This window comes from Odocoileus virginianus, chromosome 4 (genome assembly GCF_023699985.2).
Source record: "Odocoileus virginianus isolate 20LAN1187 ecotype Illinois chromosome 4, Ovbor_1.2, whole genome shotgun sequence".
NCBI lineage: Eukaryota > Metazoa > Chordata > Mammalia > Artiodactyla > Cervidae > Odocoileus > Odocoileus virginianus.
Window position 1 is genome coordinate 87,028,719 of NC_069677.1, and position 16,441 is coordinate 87,045,159.

The 16,441-nt window shown below is 39.3% G+C and overlaps 1 protein-coding gene across 3 annotated transcripts in view; it reads left to right on the top strand.

The window, feature by feature from the left end:
• DYRK1A (dual specificity tyrosine phosphorylation regulated kinase 1A) overlaps positions 1-16,441 on the top strand; it is a 141,696-nt gene that overhangs the window by 97,550 nt on the left and 27,705 nt on the right. For 2 of the 3 annotated variants that reach the window (XM_070466982.1, XM_070466980.1), the window contains 5 exons: positions 210-406; positions 5,252-5,371; positions 7,343-7,531; positions 10,808-10,955; positions 14,673-14,959. In XM_070466982.1, coding sequence (XP_070323083.1) covers positions 287-406; positions 5,252-5,371; positions 7,343-7,531; positions 10,808-10,955; positions 14,673-14,959 — 864 coding nt within the window. In that variant the 5' untranslated portion in view covers positions 210-286. Of the gene's footprint in view, positions 1-209; positions 407-5,251; positions 5,372-7,342; positions 7,532-10,807; positions 10,956-14,672; positions 14,960-16,441 lie in introns of those variants that run through there. The other variant, XM_070466981.1, reaches the window with a different exon arrangement.

The following is a 16,441-nucleotide window of genomic DNA, read 5'->3' on the forward strand; positions in this document are numbered from 1 at the left end:
TAAGGTTTTCTCTTAAAACAGCCTTATATATACTCTTTTTAACCTGTGTTATGTTTTGTACCATTTATTGTTACAGCAGTTACGTTGAGTATCAAATCCTTGTTTGCAGTTTGAAGGGCTTTTATTTAAAGAGTTATCAGATAGGTCAGAAGATAGAAACGTCAGGAGATGAATGCATCCTTTAAACCACACTTCTTATCTTCTCACAGGAGGAGAGACTTCAGCATGCAAACCTTCATCTGTTCGGCTTGCACCGTCATTTTCATTCCATGCTGCTGGCCTTCAGATGGCTGGACAGATGCCCCATTCACATCAGTACAGTGACCGTCGCCAGCCAAACATAAGTGACCAACAGGTTTCTGCCTTATCTTATTCTGACCAGATTCAGCAACCTCTAACTAACCAGGTATGTTCACGATGTATTCCTAATGATTTGTTGGGATGGTAATTTATTCCTCAAAATGGTAAAATAGTAAATAGGCAAAATGCCTTAATGTTTTTCAGTTTTTCATGTGACGGGGGGATTCCAGATTGACAAAAGATGATGTTAAGAAATTTGCATTTGAAATTTTGTTGGATTTTTTCTTTTATCCTATGTATTTTACTTTAATTCACATTTTCTCATTCTGCAGTGAGGCGGAGGGGGGAGTTATTTCTAATAAAGAATATTAGTTAAAATTTAAAAACTTTAAAGCTGTTTATGGGAAAGCAGTTAGGTATAAAAATGTAAGTTATAGGAAAACAAGTCAGATTCCATTATAGCAAACTTAAAGCACTGACTTCACACTGTTAGAAATTACTTTAGTACACTTTTATAGAATTAAATATGAAACTCATTAAAATTAAAAAGAAAAAATGTAAATTAACCATGCTTCTCATTTTAAAGATTCAGTGATTTCACACAAGGTAGATAGTGTAAATTGAATTAATGCTGACATCTCTGGATGTATATACATACATGCATGTGTGTATAAGTGTGTATTTTTAATATCTTCCTGAACTAATTGCATCTACTATGTTGATTTTTGATTTGGGGAGATTTTTTTTTTAAACTAGCTATAGTTCTGGTAAAGTCTCTTTCCCTACTGAGACTGTATGTGTGCTGCGTGTTGAAAATGACTGTTTTTCTATGTTCTTAGGAATTTGGTTTGTCAGTGTTTAGGTCTATTAATATGAACAACTTAGAAAATTTCAAAGTACTTCCAATACTGGATTTTTGGAGGACATGTGTTTTTTTCTAATTCATTAATACATAGTTTTAATGAGCTGTTGGCTACCGTGCATTGATATGGTGTGGCCTGCTGGTCATGAGACATGGACTTCAGGTCCTGACTCGTGATCTGGCTGTGGGACTCGAGTCAGGTCCCTGGGACCTGCCTCTCTGTTGCTTGAGTGTAAGATTGGGACCTTAGAATAGATCCATCTAAGTACCATCTATTTGAGGACCCCCTTGTATATATTATAGTAAGATTTGATCATAGTTGAACTGACTTTACATTTATAAAATGATATTGCATATGAATAATAACAGTCACAGTTAAATAGTAAGGTAAATTATGGCAGGACGTAAGAATTTGTTTTATACAATAAATTGAGGTGTTGTATGTTTAAGAATTTGGAGCAGTTGGTCAAAATTGGAAAGTGTTGCGTGTACCTATATTCTCTGGACACCCAAAAAGTAGTAATAGCAGTCATGTGTTCGCACTGTACTTTCAAGAAACAAAGTACGTTTGGATTCATTTTCCCGCTTGCTCAAAATCAGCCTATCAGGCAGGCGTCCTGTTTTCAGTCTGTTTGACAGCTGAAGGGCCTGAACGCTCATCGGCGCCTTCTCCGGACTGTACTCAGGCAGTCCTGGGCCCAGCCCAGGCTCGCTGCCTCTCACATGCAGTGCGCTTTCAGTTCTAACACTTGGCGTCTGTGGAGGGCTAGGGGAAACATCCAGTCCTTTAAAGTTATTGTTTATGTTTATATGATTGTAGTCGGTAATTTAGTTAGCAAAGTACCTATTTTTAGACAAAACCGACATCTTGAGGGTTATTTTCCAGTAAGAGATAAGTTACTTAGCATTTCCATTTTAAGTTGTAAAATGTTTTTGAAGATTCATATGATGTGAAAAAGACCATCTTTTAAGTAATAATATTCAGCCAGATACTTCTGCCAAACTCCAGAAATCCGGGAACCTAAAAGGCAGTCAAATTAAAAGCTTATTTGGTAACTGAAGTGTAAAGGCACTGACATGGCATGGTCTGCCGGTCATCAGACATGGACTTCAAGTCTTGTCATGAGCTGGATGAGGGACTTGAGTCAGGTCACCTGGAACCTTCTCTTGGTTCCTTGAATGTAAGATTAGGACCTTAGACTAGACCCACCAGAGTATTTTCTGGCTCTAAGTTTCTTTGATTTTGTTACTTGATATCCAACGTTTCTTACTAATCATCCTATCGGTGCTTTTTAAATAAGATTTATTGTACAAGTGAGTTGAAAGGAACTAACTTAACGTTTTGTTTCTGGTAATTAGTCTTTCGTGTGTGAGTTTGTTTCATATAAGTTTAACCACAGTTTCAATGAAAAGATAAATGTAGTAAAAGTAAATGTAGACAAGTATGATTGATGTTCAGAATACTGTCTCTCTCTGGGCTGTTACAGTTTTCAGAGTACCTTTCATGGTTCTTAAACTGTATTCTGGATATGTCTTACATATGTTATTCAGGTTTATTAATAGCTCTCAGAATAGTAAAAAAGGCAGGACATAGTTTTTCTCATTCTCCACTACGTATGAAAATACAAGGGAAACGTAAAGAAAATAGATGGAATAGGTATTATTAAACTAGAAATCAGTTTTAAATGAAGTCCTGGCACTTAACACTGTGGACTTTTCTCAAGGAAGAAGGTTGTTTTAGCTCTTGTAACGTAGCTCGCAGGAGGTGTGAACTCCTGCTTTGTGTGTGTCTGTGAGAGAGTGTGATCTGTGTCTTCACACAGACAGGAGTGTTGGGATGAGGCTTCTTTGGGCCTCCAGAGCCAGAGAGCTGTGGCCGCGGGCGGGGAGCTCACAGCTTCCCTGTTCAGTGAGGACGCTGGGGCGGCGTGGAGGCTGGGGCTCCTGGCTCCTCTGTACACCGCAGGCTTTTGCCCAGCAGTGGAAAGGAGGAAGGGTGCTGGCCACGTTACCATCTCCTGACCTTGTGACTGTGAGAAGGTGGAAGCGGATAAAGCATCAGATGCTTTGAGTCTTAGTATAGATGTAAACTGAATGTGTATTTGGGCAAGTTATTTTCTAATTCTGGATTGGTGCTTATTGTACCACAACAGTGAAAAACAGAAGATAGAGTTACTTAACATGAAATTACAATGAAAGCTAGCGAAGAAAGAGTTGTTTAGTTTGTAGAAATGAATTTGTTTTTTCCATTTATTTTGAGTGCCTCCTCTGTACAACGCACCATCTGAAGCACATGCAATCTTATCTAAAGGCCAGTTTTTTGTGGGTGGAATTCATCTGGTTTATACCTACAGATGCCCCTGAAATAGTAACTTCTGTGGCCAGAGTACATAATATTAAGGTATTTAGAATTAGCTAATTGGTTTGGCCTTGTTGGCAGTTTGGCTAGTTGGAGAAGAGGAGAGCAGTGTTTTGTGATATGGTAAGCCCATAGCACACACTCACATACTGAGTGCAGAAAACTTTTTAGGGTTTGAGTATAGATGCAGAGGAAACTGATGTTAATAATGGTTTAAGAGAAGCTACAGAGGCAGAACAGTTCTGTTGTCTCAAGTTGTTGTTCCCAGGTTGTAATCCTCAAATTTGGCTCAAAATTTCCACTTCTTTCATAGAAAGAAAAAAGAGAGAGAGGAAGTATAGCTAGGTAAGCACTACCATCACACCGTCTCTTCATACCGCAGGGATGGGGTTTTTTCCTGTTCTGTCCTGACAGCCCTCTTCTCTCTGTTTGCTTATTGTGGGTTTGTTTTCCCGAGACTGCAGACACACTCTGAGGCCTTTGTGTGATGTCTCGTGGCTACCCCTCCGGCTGACTAGGGTGCCTTTGAAAGAGGCCGTCCCAGGACTCGGTAGTTTTGCTAGTATGTCTGTTACGAGAGCTGGACAGCAGCCCAGGGTGACTGGCGGCGGTGACCGAGGGCACCTTGAGGTCTGTAATTGCCTTGGAGGGTCTGTTGGCTGCGGAAGGCCCTCTGGGAACACCTCTGCTGAGGCTTGAGACGAGGCAGAGAGTAGGTGAGCACACCCTCTGGGACTGCTGCTGTGCTGGTTGCAGTATTCCTGGGGGTGTTGTGTTTGTGTTTGGAGGATGTTTGTGTTTCCTGTTCCATCCCCTATCTAGCAGGAAGCTCGCAGTTGAACTCGGACTGCATATTGGATGATGAAAGAGACCGTGGGTTAGCTTTGGGTTGGAGTGTGGTTGAAATGAGTTTTTAAAAAGAAAGTTTCATTAGCTTTAAGGTGTTCTCTGGAACTTATGTGGTCAGCTGCTAGTGTAATTGTAGATAAGGATATTGGTATTATGGATTCTCTTGTTTATTCAACACACATTTATTAAAGGTCTACTGTGTTTCAAACAGTATGTCTACTCCTGCTGTAGGCAGCAGGATTACAGCACGGGACAGATATATCTGCCCCATATGGCATTTTCCCAGTAGTGGAAGGAGAAGGAGGAAAAACTAAAACCAGTAACCCAGTACCCGCATTTCATGATGTCAGGTGGTGGCAGGTGCCGTGCAGGGTGGGCAGAGGGGGTGTGGAGGGGGAGTTGGATGTGTTAAGGCAGAGGGTGGGGCTCCTCGGTCAGCCTGAAGACACGAGAGCAGATTTCAGCTGTGCTCCCGGCAGGCACTGCGCAGAGCACGGGGTCTGTCTGCCTCTTGTGAGCCAGGTCAGGCTGGAGGAGCCATTCAGAGGAAATTTTCCCTTAGGCTGATTGTACGGTGGAGAAGCTCTCTTGGCCATCCTCTTGCTTGTCTCCTGGACCAGGGGTGTTTCTGTAATCCTCTCGTTTAATTTGGGGAACAAAATTGAAGGGTTGACAGCTGGGCATATTGTCTGCTAATTTCATTTATTTGTTCCAGTGATTGTCTTCAATGGATTCCGGTTGAAAGAGATGACCAAGGGAGAATGCTCCCTATTGTAATGTGGATGTCTGCTTTGCTTTAAACCCGTGTGCGCAGGCTGCAGAAGAGGGGGTTCACACCAGCACAGTGTAGTTAAAGTGGTAGTCTTCTCTGTCTATTTAAGGTGATGCCTGATGTTGTCATGTTACAGAGGCGGATGCCCCAAACCTTCCGTGACCCAGCTACTGCTCCCCTGAGAAAACTTTCTGTTGACTTGATCAAAACTTACAAGCATATTAATGAGGTAAGAACTATTGATTTGTTACAATGGCGTCTATCTTGCCATAGAGTGAAGAAACGAGTTATTTTGTAGTGTGTTTAAACATGCTAGAATTGCTTTTAATTCCCAAGGATTGTCATATTGATGATTATTATGAAGACTGGTAAGTTAGCGGTTTATGGATAAAAGCATCATAATTAAGTAAAAGAAAGATGCTATATAAACAAGAACTGTAAAAAGATAACTGTGGATAGCTTCCCTTCTTTCTCAAAGTTATATTTAATACACGCTGAGTTGTCATTTCTGTAATACCCCTTCTCCAAAACCTCAGAGGAAAGGGAGGGAATAATGATAATGTAAAAATATGAAAATGTTACAGAATTTTGCTTAAATTTTTACATATCTGTTTCTGCTTTTGCCAGGATATCAGGAAGCTCTGAGATGTGTTTAATGCTCAGTTAACAGGCATTTGGCCTAATTTATCTGATAGTATCTATATTTATGTGGTTTTAAAGTTTCTTTTTAATGTGTGTTCTTTTTTATCTGTATCTTTTCATTGTAAGATACCTGAAAGCCTTTTTGGCGGGATTAAGTAGGATAAAAAACATAGCACTGTGAATTACTCATCTTCCAACTTGACTCTTCACTTTCAGAAATCATTTTTCTGGTGTTTTAGCCCTTTGGCTTGGTTGTCATTTGCTCCTAACGTCAACTCTAGCTGGGTAATGAATTGGTAAAGGAGCTTCTCTGGAAGTGGGTGGCCATGCCTGTGCTGTCTCTCGTCTTCCAGTGGGTCCCTACATACTTCCACATTAAGGACTTATCTTCTACCAGCTTGAGAAACATTTAAAAACATGTTCTTATGTGTGTATAAATTTCTTAGCAGTTTGGTGCTGTTTAAAGCCAGTATTATTGTGGCAATGTGGCAAGATAAAATTGAAGTGAACTCAATGAGGAACATTTCTAAGTTGGATTTTGTTTACAATTTATATGTTCTAAAGATGTTTCAAACTAGTTTCTGGTCATCTGAAAATAATCTGATAAAGTAATACTGTTGAGTAGCTTTGTTAAAGCTTGTTTTTAACTGTTTTGTTACCTTTTAAACTAGTTTTTCTGATGTTGCTTTATGCAGTGTAATATGTCATTTCCTCAAAGTTAGTTACCAATTACTTGAACTATTGCCTCGTTAATTACCAACTACTAGAACTATTGCCTAGTCCACGTATTATTTTTTTTTGCTAGTCTTAGATCTGTTTTATAAGCAAAACAGATAGAAGGAAAACAACTCAATCTGTGACCAACCACAACTTCTATGACCTTTACTGTGGGGGGAGGGGAGCTGACTGGTTTTCGTTAATTTGTTGTTAAAAGCTTAAAGCCGGGCCTATCTCAGGGGCCCTTTTTAGTAAAATACCAGTTCATATAACCTTTCAACTTTCATTTCTGAAATCTTTTGCTTTAGGATCAAATATAAAATTAGGGTTGACTTAGAAGGAGGCGCAAGAGGAGTTGAATGTTAGGAGGATGAAATTGTTCTTTATTTTGTTTAGCATTTGTTGTTTACATCAGCACATACATTTCCCCCAAGTCCTTTATATTATACACTCTTATGATCTATACCAGCTCACTGTATGTAAATTATACCTTAGTTTAAAACATAAATGTAAATCAGGTCCTGTTGCTTTTCTTGAGTGGGAGACTCTGGCCTACTCACTTAATATCTCTTATTTATAAAACATATGAACAGTATAATTCTAAAGTGAATTTCTCTGTAGATGTTTTTCATTTGATGTATATTAGTATTATTCTGTAATTCAAATAGCAACTATAGAAATTTATTTCATTTTTTTGGTTATATAGAATAAAAATTCTTCAATTTCTTACTGATGGCAGATTTGTCTCATATGTACCCTTGATATATATGTATATTTATGGTGCCACCCCATGCCTCATAATTTTTAATTACACAGTTAACACTACATTTTCTCATTTCAGGTTTACTATGCAAAAAAGAAGCGAAGACACCAACAGGGCCAGGGAGACGACTCTAGTCATAAGAAGGAGAGGAAGGTTTACAATGATGGTTATGATGATGATAACTATGATTATATTGTAAAAAACGGAGAAAAGTGGATGGATCGTTACGAAATTGACTCCTTAATAGGCAAAGGTTCCTTTGGACAGGTAATCTAACAGAAGTTGCTGAATTTTATAAATGAGAACTTCTCAGAGGCATGTTGTTATAGCCTTTTCTCAGTAGTACACTCCTAATATTTGTAAATAGATAACAAAGAACAGATATGTAAGTATTTGGGTTATTATAGTTCTCTAAAGTTAGTAAAACTTTATCAGCTGCATCAGCTATAAAAACCCCCCCTTTTTTTTTGTTTCACAAAGTTACTATAGCTACCAAGTAGTTATTTTACTAAATGATTGATTTGAATCACTAACAGGTAGTATTGCCTCTTTCACTGGGCTTTTAGCCTCTGGATGGTTCTTCATGGTGTATGCTGGAGATAATTACCTTCCTGCCTGACACTCCTCCTTCAAAGGGGGAAATGACTATTTTCAGCTGCCTCAGCAGGTGTCCCCTCACCTTGGAGACTTGGACTCCCAGGGCTGGGCCCCGAGCCTGTCCTCAGCGCCTCCTCCAGTGCCATCAGGCCTCTCTGAGTGGACAGAGGGTCTCCTGTTAAGTCCTCATGGCATCAGCATTGCTAGTACTATGACGGGTATCATTCCAATGGGTGGGATCCTTCAGGTAGCTTTCACCTGGAAGAGCGAGGGAGGCGCTCCAGCCTCCAGGGCCTAGTGTTTCTCTTCGTTCTGGCCTCTTTTCTCTGCCTGTGGCTCTCGTCTCTCACTTGCCCAGGACGAAGCACAGACCCTAACTGTGTTAGCCTCTTGTATGACCTGTGCCCAGAATCAGAGCTGCCAGACCTTCCTCCTTGGCCTCTTAAAAAGCTTTTCTCTGGCTGTGAGTCTCCCAGCTGTTTCCACCTGTAAGTCTCCGTATCTTACTCATCCCATGTCAAGTCACAGAGCTGTTTGGTTTGAGGTATGATTTCCTGTTAATTCCAGTCTCCTTCACCTTGTAGCTTTTGTGCAGTGAGTCAGTTACTAATTTGCAATCCAAATAATTACTTTTACTTTTTTGGTGATTTTTTTTTTTTGGGTTTTGGAGATCTTTTTTTTTTTTTTTTAAACTAGGGAACCTGCATACTCTTACTTATCTGTTCCTGCCCTGCAGGAAAGCAAAAACATGCCTCTTTTCAACCAGTGAGGAAAAACTCAGCACGTGTTACTCTAATTATTCTTAGGGCAGAAAGTATACTATCAACTATTAGCCGCTATTAGCCCAGCAGCTCTGGGCCAAGACAGATCAAGCTCAGACCCATAGGGAAATGGGAATGAAGTTCTTAGAAGACCTTGTAATTCTGGTGTGGCTCTTCCAGGCCCCAATGTTGTGTGTCTAACATGTCTTGTCATTTTCCATGATTCCAGAGACTTTATATAATTATACATAGTTTGGGGCCTTTCCTCTTGATGAGTAACCTCTTCTCCTGAGTCAGGATTCTCAGTGTCTGGGGAGTCCCTCTTTATAAAAGTATTGCGACCCCATGGACTATATATAGCCCACCAGGCCCCTCTGTCCATGGGATTCTCCAGGCACGAATACTGGAGTGGGCAGCCATTCCCTTCTCCAGAGTTCCTGGCTGCTCCCTTCTTCCCGACCCAGGGATCAGACCTGGGTCTCCTGCATTGGCAGGTGTGTTCTTTACCATCTGAGCCACCAGGGACGCCATTTCTTTCACTTTTCACACTGTGGCAGAAGCAACTTCTGCTTTCTCTACCCAAGCCGTTTAATGACAGGCGTTTCTGAGGCCTGCCTTTTAAGTAAGGCTGTGAACACCCTGGGTAGAGTGAGTGTCCTCTCCACCTTCAGAATTACCCCGTGTTCAGGCAGTCCTCTCTGCAGGACGCTTCTCTGACTTCTCCGGCGTACGCTGTGAAAACTGGCCGTGCTGCCTCTTCTCAGCCGAGTTTCCCTCAGTACCCAGTCTTTGAGCTCACCGTGAGCTCCCTCCTCCCCCCGACTTTCATTTTCCCATACTCTTGCTTGCTAAGACCAAATGAGCGTAGCAAACCTGTGAGGACATAGCCTTCTTTGACATCCAAACCAGTCTACCAGATCAGACTGATTGATACCTTTCTCCTAGGCTGGAGTATGTTCAGGGTCAGGACATGTCGCTTGCCATATTGTCTGGGTCAGACTAAATTCTCTACCAGATCCTCATCAAAGAAGTGGCTCCTACGTTTCTTAAGGCGGTAGTTGTCAGTCTTGGTTGACGACACGTTGAAGTCTTCAGAGCACTTCAGGGGTCAAGGGGGTGGGGTAGGGAGAGAGGACAGTGTCTGGTCTCCAAACAGTTAAACCAGACTCTCTGTGACTGGATTCTGAGCATTGGTATTTTTGAAAACAGTCTACTCAATGTGTCATTCGGGGTTGGAAACACTGCTTTAGCACTGAGCCGGTTAACTATTTGCTAAGTCAGTGAATAGCTGGGCCCCTGTTAGTGGCCTTTGTCCTGGAGACCGTTAGGATCCGGGCAGTGGACTGCAGCCCCTGGGACAGTCTCCACGGTCAGTGAAACAGAAGAGTATCAGACCCACTCAGTCAGAGGTTTCCATGGGTCCCTCTGATTTAAAAGACACATAAGATTAACTTTTTGCAGAAATACAGTTTTTAAACTATGTATTTTCTAATTTATGTGTAAATTTGTTTTACACATAAATTTGTTTTTTAAATGAGTAAAATTTTAAACTAGAGGTGTGCATAGTGATTTGCACATAACTGTTCCGCTTCCTTAGCATTCATTCTCATTTTAAAACTCAAAATCCCCTAATTACAGCATTTTAAACTTATTTCCTGGTAATTTGTTTATCACTTTTTTTAAGCATAAACTAATTCTTCTGGTATATGTCTTAAGTTTTTATCTGTGAGAATATAATTTAAATTTAGAAAGTTATCTACATTTTTCAGATAACTTAAAACCTTTTAAATATCACATATGCTTGGAATTTAAACCAGCTGTTTTTTTTTTTTTAATTAAAAGAATAGAAGAATTGTTTTAACGATGCTATTTAGTGAGGAGTTAAAAAACCAAAGTACGTGTCAAGATTCATAGTTTACTTCTGAAGGAGGAAAATAGTCTTAATTTTAAGAAAGTCGTCTGTTTTATGGATGTTTAAAAATACTGTAAGGATGTGAAAGAAACCCATTTGAAAAATTGATTTAAAGTAACAAAGTAGTAAATAGATGCTACTGAATGGAAATGAGTAGGATCTCTCTTAGTCAGGAAGGTCAGAGAAAGAGTTAGATAAATGTACAATTAAGGTGAACTGTAAGCTGTTATTAATTTGTTCATTGATGAAATATTTGTTTTTTTTCTTTTTTAGGTTGTAAAGGCATATGATCGTGTGGAACAGGAATGGGTTGCCATTAAAATAATAAAGAACAAGAAGGCTTTTCTGAATCAAGCCCAGATAGAAGTGCGACTTCTTGAGCTCATGAACAAACATGACACTGAAATGAAATACTACATAGGTAAACAGGCAAACAAGGCACAGTGTGCCCTAACCCAGACAGTTTGAGCTAGTGATTATTCTTGTATGAAAAATGCGTTAATTTTATCTTAAAAGTGATTGAATAAAAAATTCAGTTGTTTCGGTTGGGAGGGCATCAATTTATATATGTTACTTAATCTACCAGTAATATTTTAAATCTTTGGAAATGTGCATTCCAGGTGTATGTAGTGTAAAAACAAATGAGAATCACATCTTTTGTTTTCCAACTTGCACGCATCATTTGTTTGCTCTAATGATGCTTGTTTATCTAGAGAGTTCTCTTTCTGTTAACTCTAATCATTCTAGTACAGCTCAGAAATTAGAAGTGAGCGAGATTATGTTGTTAATGGTTATAGAAGCATTTTTGGAATGTCTGAGCCAAGATGTCAGACTCTTCTTGAGAAATAGCCCACATTTCTTGAACTCCTACTGGGTTCCTTATGCTTTTCTTCCATTGTGTGCAGCCATAGCAGTCCTTTACAGAAGGAATTGATGGTAGGATCCTTATATTACAGGTTGTTTGTACAAAGAGTAACATACCCAAGGTTGCAGGGTTCTTGGAGTGAGAATCTTAATCTGCTTTGATCTAACTTCATAGCTTATGTCTGTTTCCTTATCCTGTCGTGTTTCTTTTGAGTACGGAAAGACGAGCCAGAAGAGTTATAAAACTAGTGAAGTCTAGGGCCAATTGATACATGGGATACAACTGATACATGATCTTCTAATTATACATTCTTTAATACTGTTCTTAATCAAATCAAGACCACTGATCGTCAGACACCACTATTAGTTTATGTGCCACTAAGAATCAGATTGCTGCCAACTGTGAAAACAAGATGCTGTTAGTTTTAAGATAGAGACTTTTGTTGTTGTTCAGTCGCTAAGTCCTGTCTGACTCTTTGTGACCTCATGGACTGGAGCACACCAGGCTCCTCTGTCCTCCACTATCTCACAGAGTTTGCTCAATTTCGTGTCCTTTGAGTTGGTCATTTTCTTCCGCCTCCTTCTCCTTTTACCTTGTCTTTCCCAGCATCATGGTGTTTTCCAGTGAGTCGGCCCTTCATATCAGTTGGCCAAAGCATTTTAGCTTCAGCTTCAGCAACAATGAATAGAGACTTTAGGACCAATTAATTATGGACAGTAAAAAAAAAATAGATGTATATTAGCAACTCATGTCAGAAATGCTAGCTTTACCTGATAAGCACGAGGTTAAGTTTTATTAGCAAAGTCCTGTTTAAGAAATGAAGAGAGTGTTATGTTTCTTGGTCCTCCCAAAATAATAGAAACAGAAACAAAAACTTGATGTTTAAAGGTGTATGGTTCAGATAGATTTCATTTATGGAACACCCTTCACTCCCCATTGATATAATAAAACGAGCTTATACTGTTTTTTTCTTACTGTCTTTGTAGATATCTGATATAACCCGTAATAATAACATTTGTGTTCAAGATCCTTTCTTTTCACACTCATTGCGTGTTTGCTGTTCACTCTCAGTGAACTTAGTGTGAGGCGGGCACTTCTCCATTCAAGGGCCTGAGGAGGCTAGGAAGGACATTCTATTCTAAGGATGCTTGCCTTACAGTCTTTGAACATACCTCCTCTCTTTTTCCTCACTCTTGTGTGTTTTATTTTGAAGTTTTGCCTAAATAGTAGAGAAAATGTTGATAGCATCACTGTAATTATGTATTTCTGCTTTATTGAAAGAAAACACAGAATGTTAGCTACTTGGTTAACTTATAATAATTATTATTTTTGTTTTTAATAAACTGACTTTAGTGATTGCAGGAATCATTACAGATACTCTTGGATGAGTTTTTTTGTTTTTAGGTTCTTAGGAAGATGATGAACTCACGTACAGTGTCTCAAGAAACTGAGGTTCTGTACTGAAAAAAGCACAGAGAACTTTAGACACAGCCCTGTCAGTTGAGTTAATACATGAAATTTAAGGTGGCTGGAAGTTGTATTGCTCTTTTATGGTGTAAATAACTTTAATTTTGAAATGATTTGATCAATTTACTCTGAGTTTTAGTCTTAAGTCTTTGAACTTAAAAAAAAAATCTACTTTTTTACCACATAGCATAATTTCTTATCCGGATTATTTGGTACCTGCCATGGTCTAATTAAAAAAGCATTCAGTTTATGTCTAAAACAGTCTTGCCAACCCTCCATTTTCCCCGAAGCTCAGTTTAAAAAACGGAAGATACATATCTGTGTCTGAGCTTTGACAATGTCTTTAGTGCTCAGCACACTTAGAGACGCGCAGTAAGTGGGTGCTGAATCAGTGGGACTGAGTGAATGGATCTCCATCAGAAGAGCATTCCGCTCACAGCTTCTTAGAGGGGTTTTCACGTCACATCTGAGTTCTGACATCGGTGCCTTCTGCTCTCCTCCAGTGCCTGCTGCTTAATTAGACCAAACCTGTTCCTTGCACCGTGTCTCGGGGGTGTCTTCTGTAACATGGAGCTGTGTTCTTCATTTTAAACCTGTGAGCTCGGTGATGAAGAGCAGATATTAGACATTCTTCTGTAACTGTTGCTGAGAGTTGAGTTGTACTGTGTTACTTATCCTGACTTTCCATCGTTCGTGTCTGGAATGATTAAAAACAAGAGTGGCGAGCTTCTAGGGAGGCCGTTCAGGTCTACCACCGGGGCGGCAGTGTGTGCCTGTTCTCAGGGACCAGACACGGAGTAATGCCGTAGTTATTCCAGATAGATCTGTAGAGAAACGTCTGTTTAAATTATACCAAAAGGCCAAAATGGAGGTAGCCTTGACAGATGGTGGTTTTCTGTCATTTCAGTTGAGTTACAGTTGCTCAGTTGGGTATATGTGAGAGCTGTCATGAGATGGGCAGTGACCTCCTCTGGTGTGAAGTTAGCATTAACACTTAACAGCACAGCTTTTCAAAGTGGTTTATTGACTATTAAGCCTTTTAACAAGGTCAGTAGTGACACCAAGTAATATTTTCTATACTCTTTCCCCATTAATAAGCCTACTCGTAATTTCTCGTGATGGAGCTTTATTTTGAAATTTCCCCAAAGCTTCAATCTTGAATAAGAATCCTATGTACCAGTTTGATGAACATAATCAAATACCCTGATTATGAACTCTTAGTACCTTACAACATGATTTCAAAGCCTTTGCTGTATTTGCCTAAAGGAAAAAAAGTCTTCCTTTGACAATTAGTTGTTTTAGAAAATTATTGGTGAGATCTAAGGCTTAGCAGAGCAGATTGTGTGTATATATCAAAGCCTTCCCAGAGAGGGCTGCCAGGGACAGTGTTGCCACAGGCTGGACATCCCAGTGGGTGGAGCTTAGATGGAGCCTTGAGGTGTAGGGCTCCCTGGGAGTCAGCAGTGGTTTCTCTCACGTGTGAGGATAAAACTCTTATTCGAGGTGTCAGCTTGCTGCTTGTGTTTGCAGACCTGACTTGGGCCTTCTGGTGGGACTTCTTACATCACACTGCTTACTGCCGGACACTGGACAGTACATTGATTCAGCAGATGGCCAGTTTTGACATTCTTAACTGCTGACAGAATGTGCTGCTTACTGCAGAATGCTCATCTCCCAATTTTAATTTGATAAACTCTGCATTTGACATTGGCATTTTATAGAGTATTGTAGAGTTCATGTATGTGTTATTATTATTTTTTGGGGGGTATGTATAATTTAAAAGGAAATTTTTTTTTTCTCTTTCAGTGCATTTAAAACGCCACTTTATGTTTCGAAACCATCTCTGTTTAGTTTTTGAAATGCTGTCCTACAACCTCTACGACTTGTTGAGGAACACCAATTTTCGAGGTGTCTCCTTGAACCTAACACGAAAGTTTGCACAGCAGATGTGCACTGCACTGCTTTTCCTTGCGACTCCAGAACTTAGTATCATTCACTGTGACCTAAAACCTGAGAATATCCTTCTTTGTAACCCTAAACGCAGTGCAATCAAGATTGTTGACTTTGGCAGTTCTTGTCAGTTGGGGCAGAGGGTAAGTATATTGCAGAACTTGTGGTTTAAAATTAGAATTTGGTAAAACAGTGTAAGTAGGTACTGAAATCTTACTAACCTGTATACAATTTGAAGGTAATTACAGGGTTGTTATCTTTAAAATCTTGAATTACCTGTGTTGATACCTGTTTTGGGTAATACCTTTTAAAATGCAAACATTGATAGTAATACTTTGAATTAGAAGGTATTTGTTTTTCAAAGTTTATGTTCAATTATGTGTGTGCTAAAAGAGAGAAAACAGGATGGATATAAATTATGACATGTGTCCAAGCTAATGGACACATTGGTTTGGTTTAGTTGCTAAGTTGTGTCCGACTCTTGTGACCCCATGGACTGTAGCCTGCTAGGCTCCTCTGTCCATGGGATTCTCTAGGCAAGAATACTAGAATGGGATCTTCTTCTCCAGGGGATCTTCCTGACCCAGGGATCGAACCTGGGTCTCCTGCATTGCAGGCAGATTCTTTACCAACTGAGCTACGAGGGAAGCCCAATGGACATACTAGTTTGTGCTAAACAAACATGTTTTTGAGTGCTAAAAGCAAACAGGTCCATAGCAATAAGTAGATTTAGGTTTAGTGGATATAGGAAAGCAAATTTTTCCTTCTATTCTTTCTAGCATTATGAAAACTACTCTGTTTTGCATATAAAACAAAAGTTATAGGTTGTTCTCTTTTTGAAACCAACTAGGATCACTGTTTGATAATACTTTATTTAAAATGTTTGTTTACTTGTAGGTATTGAACTTGCATTTCTTTTTTTTTTTTTTTTTTAAAGGTAAAAACATAACTGACTTTCAGATATTAGTGTTTCATATTGGGTTTCCATTTCTTGTTTTTCCAAATTAGTGAAATTTTCAGTCTTGTCCAACTTTATTCTAGCTTTTAAATAAACTAAGTTAATTTAATCATAAAGGTTTATCACCAGTTAACAGGATTGTCCTTTTGTTACTTCCTGCAAATTATGGTATTGAAATAATTTTTTTAAATGGAAGGAATAGGAAGCAGAGTTTGCAGTTTCAGTGCCTCTGAAAATCAAAAGAGATGCTCGTAGTTGTTAATAAGGGATAGAGTATATTATAAATGGAAAATATGTGCCTACATTGAGTCATTTGAATAGATTTTAAGACTTGCAAAATTTTTTCCTATTTGAACCAAGTTGTATATTCTTTGATAATATCAAACATTACTATCTCTCTCCTGCCAGATGGAGACCACTATACCTTTAGCTCAGTGGCTTCTTAATTATTGGGTTGACCAAAAGTTCATTCAGGTTTTTCCATTGCTTGGAAAAACCTGAGCGAAATTTTTGGCCAATAAATGTGTCAGAATCCCATGGGAAATCATTTCCAAAATAGACATGCAGCGGCCTTCCTCCAGGTCTGCTGGCTCAGTGTCAGAAGGTAGCAGGGTACAGCCTTGCAGATACCCCACTATTGCTCTGCAGATCACCGACTGGGTAGGTA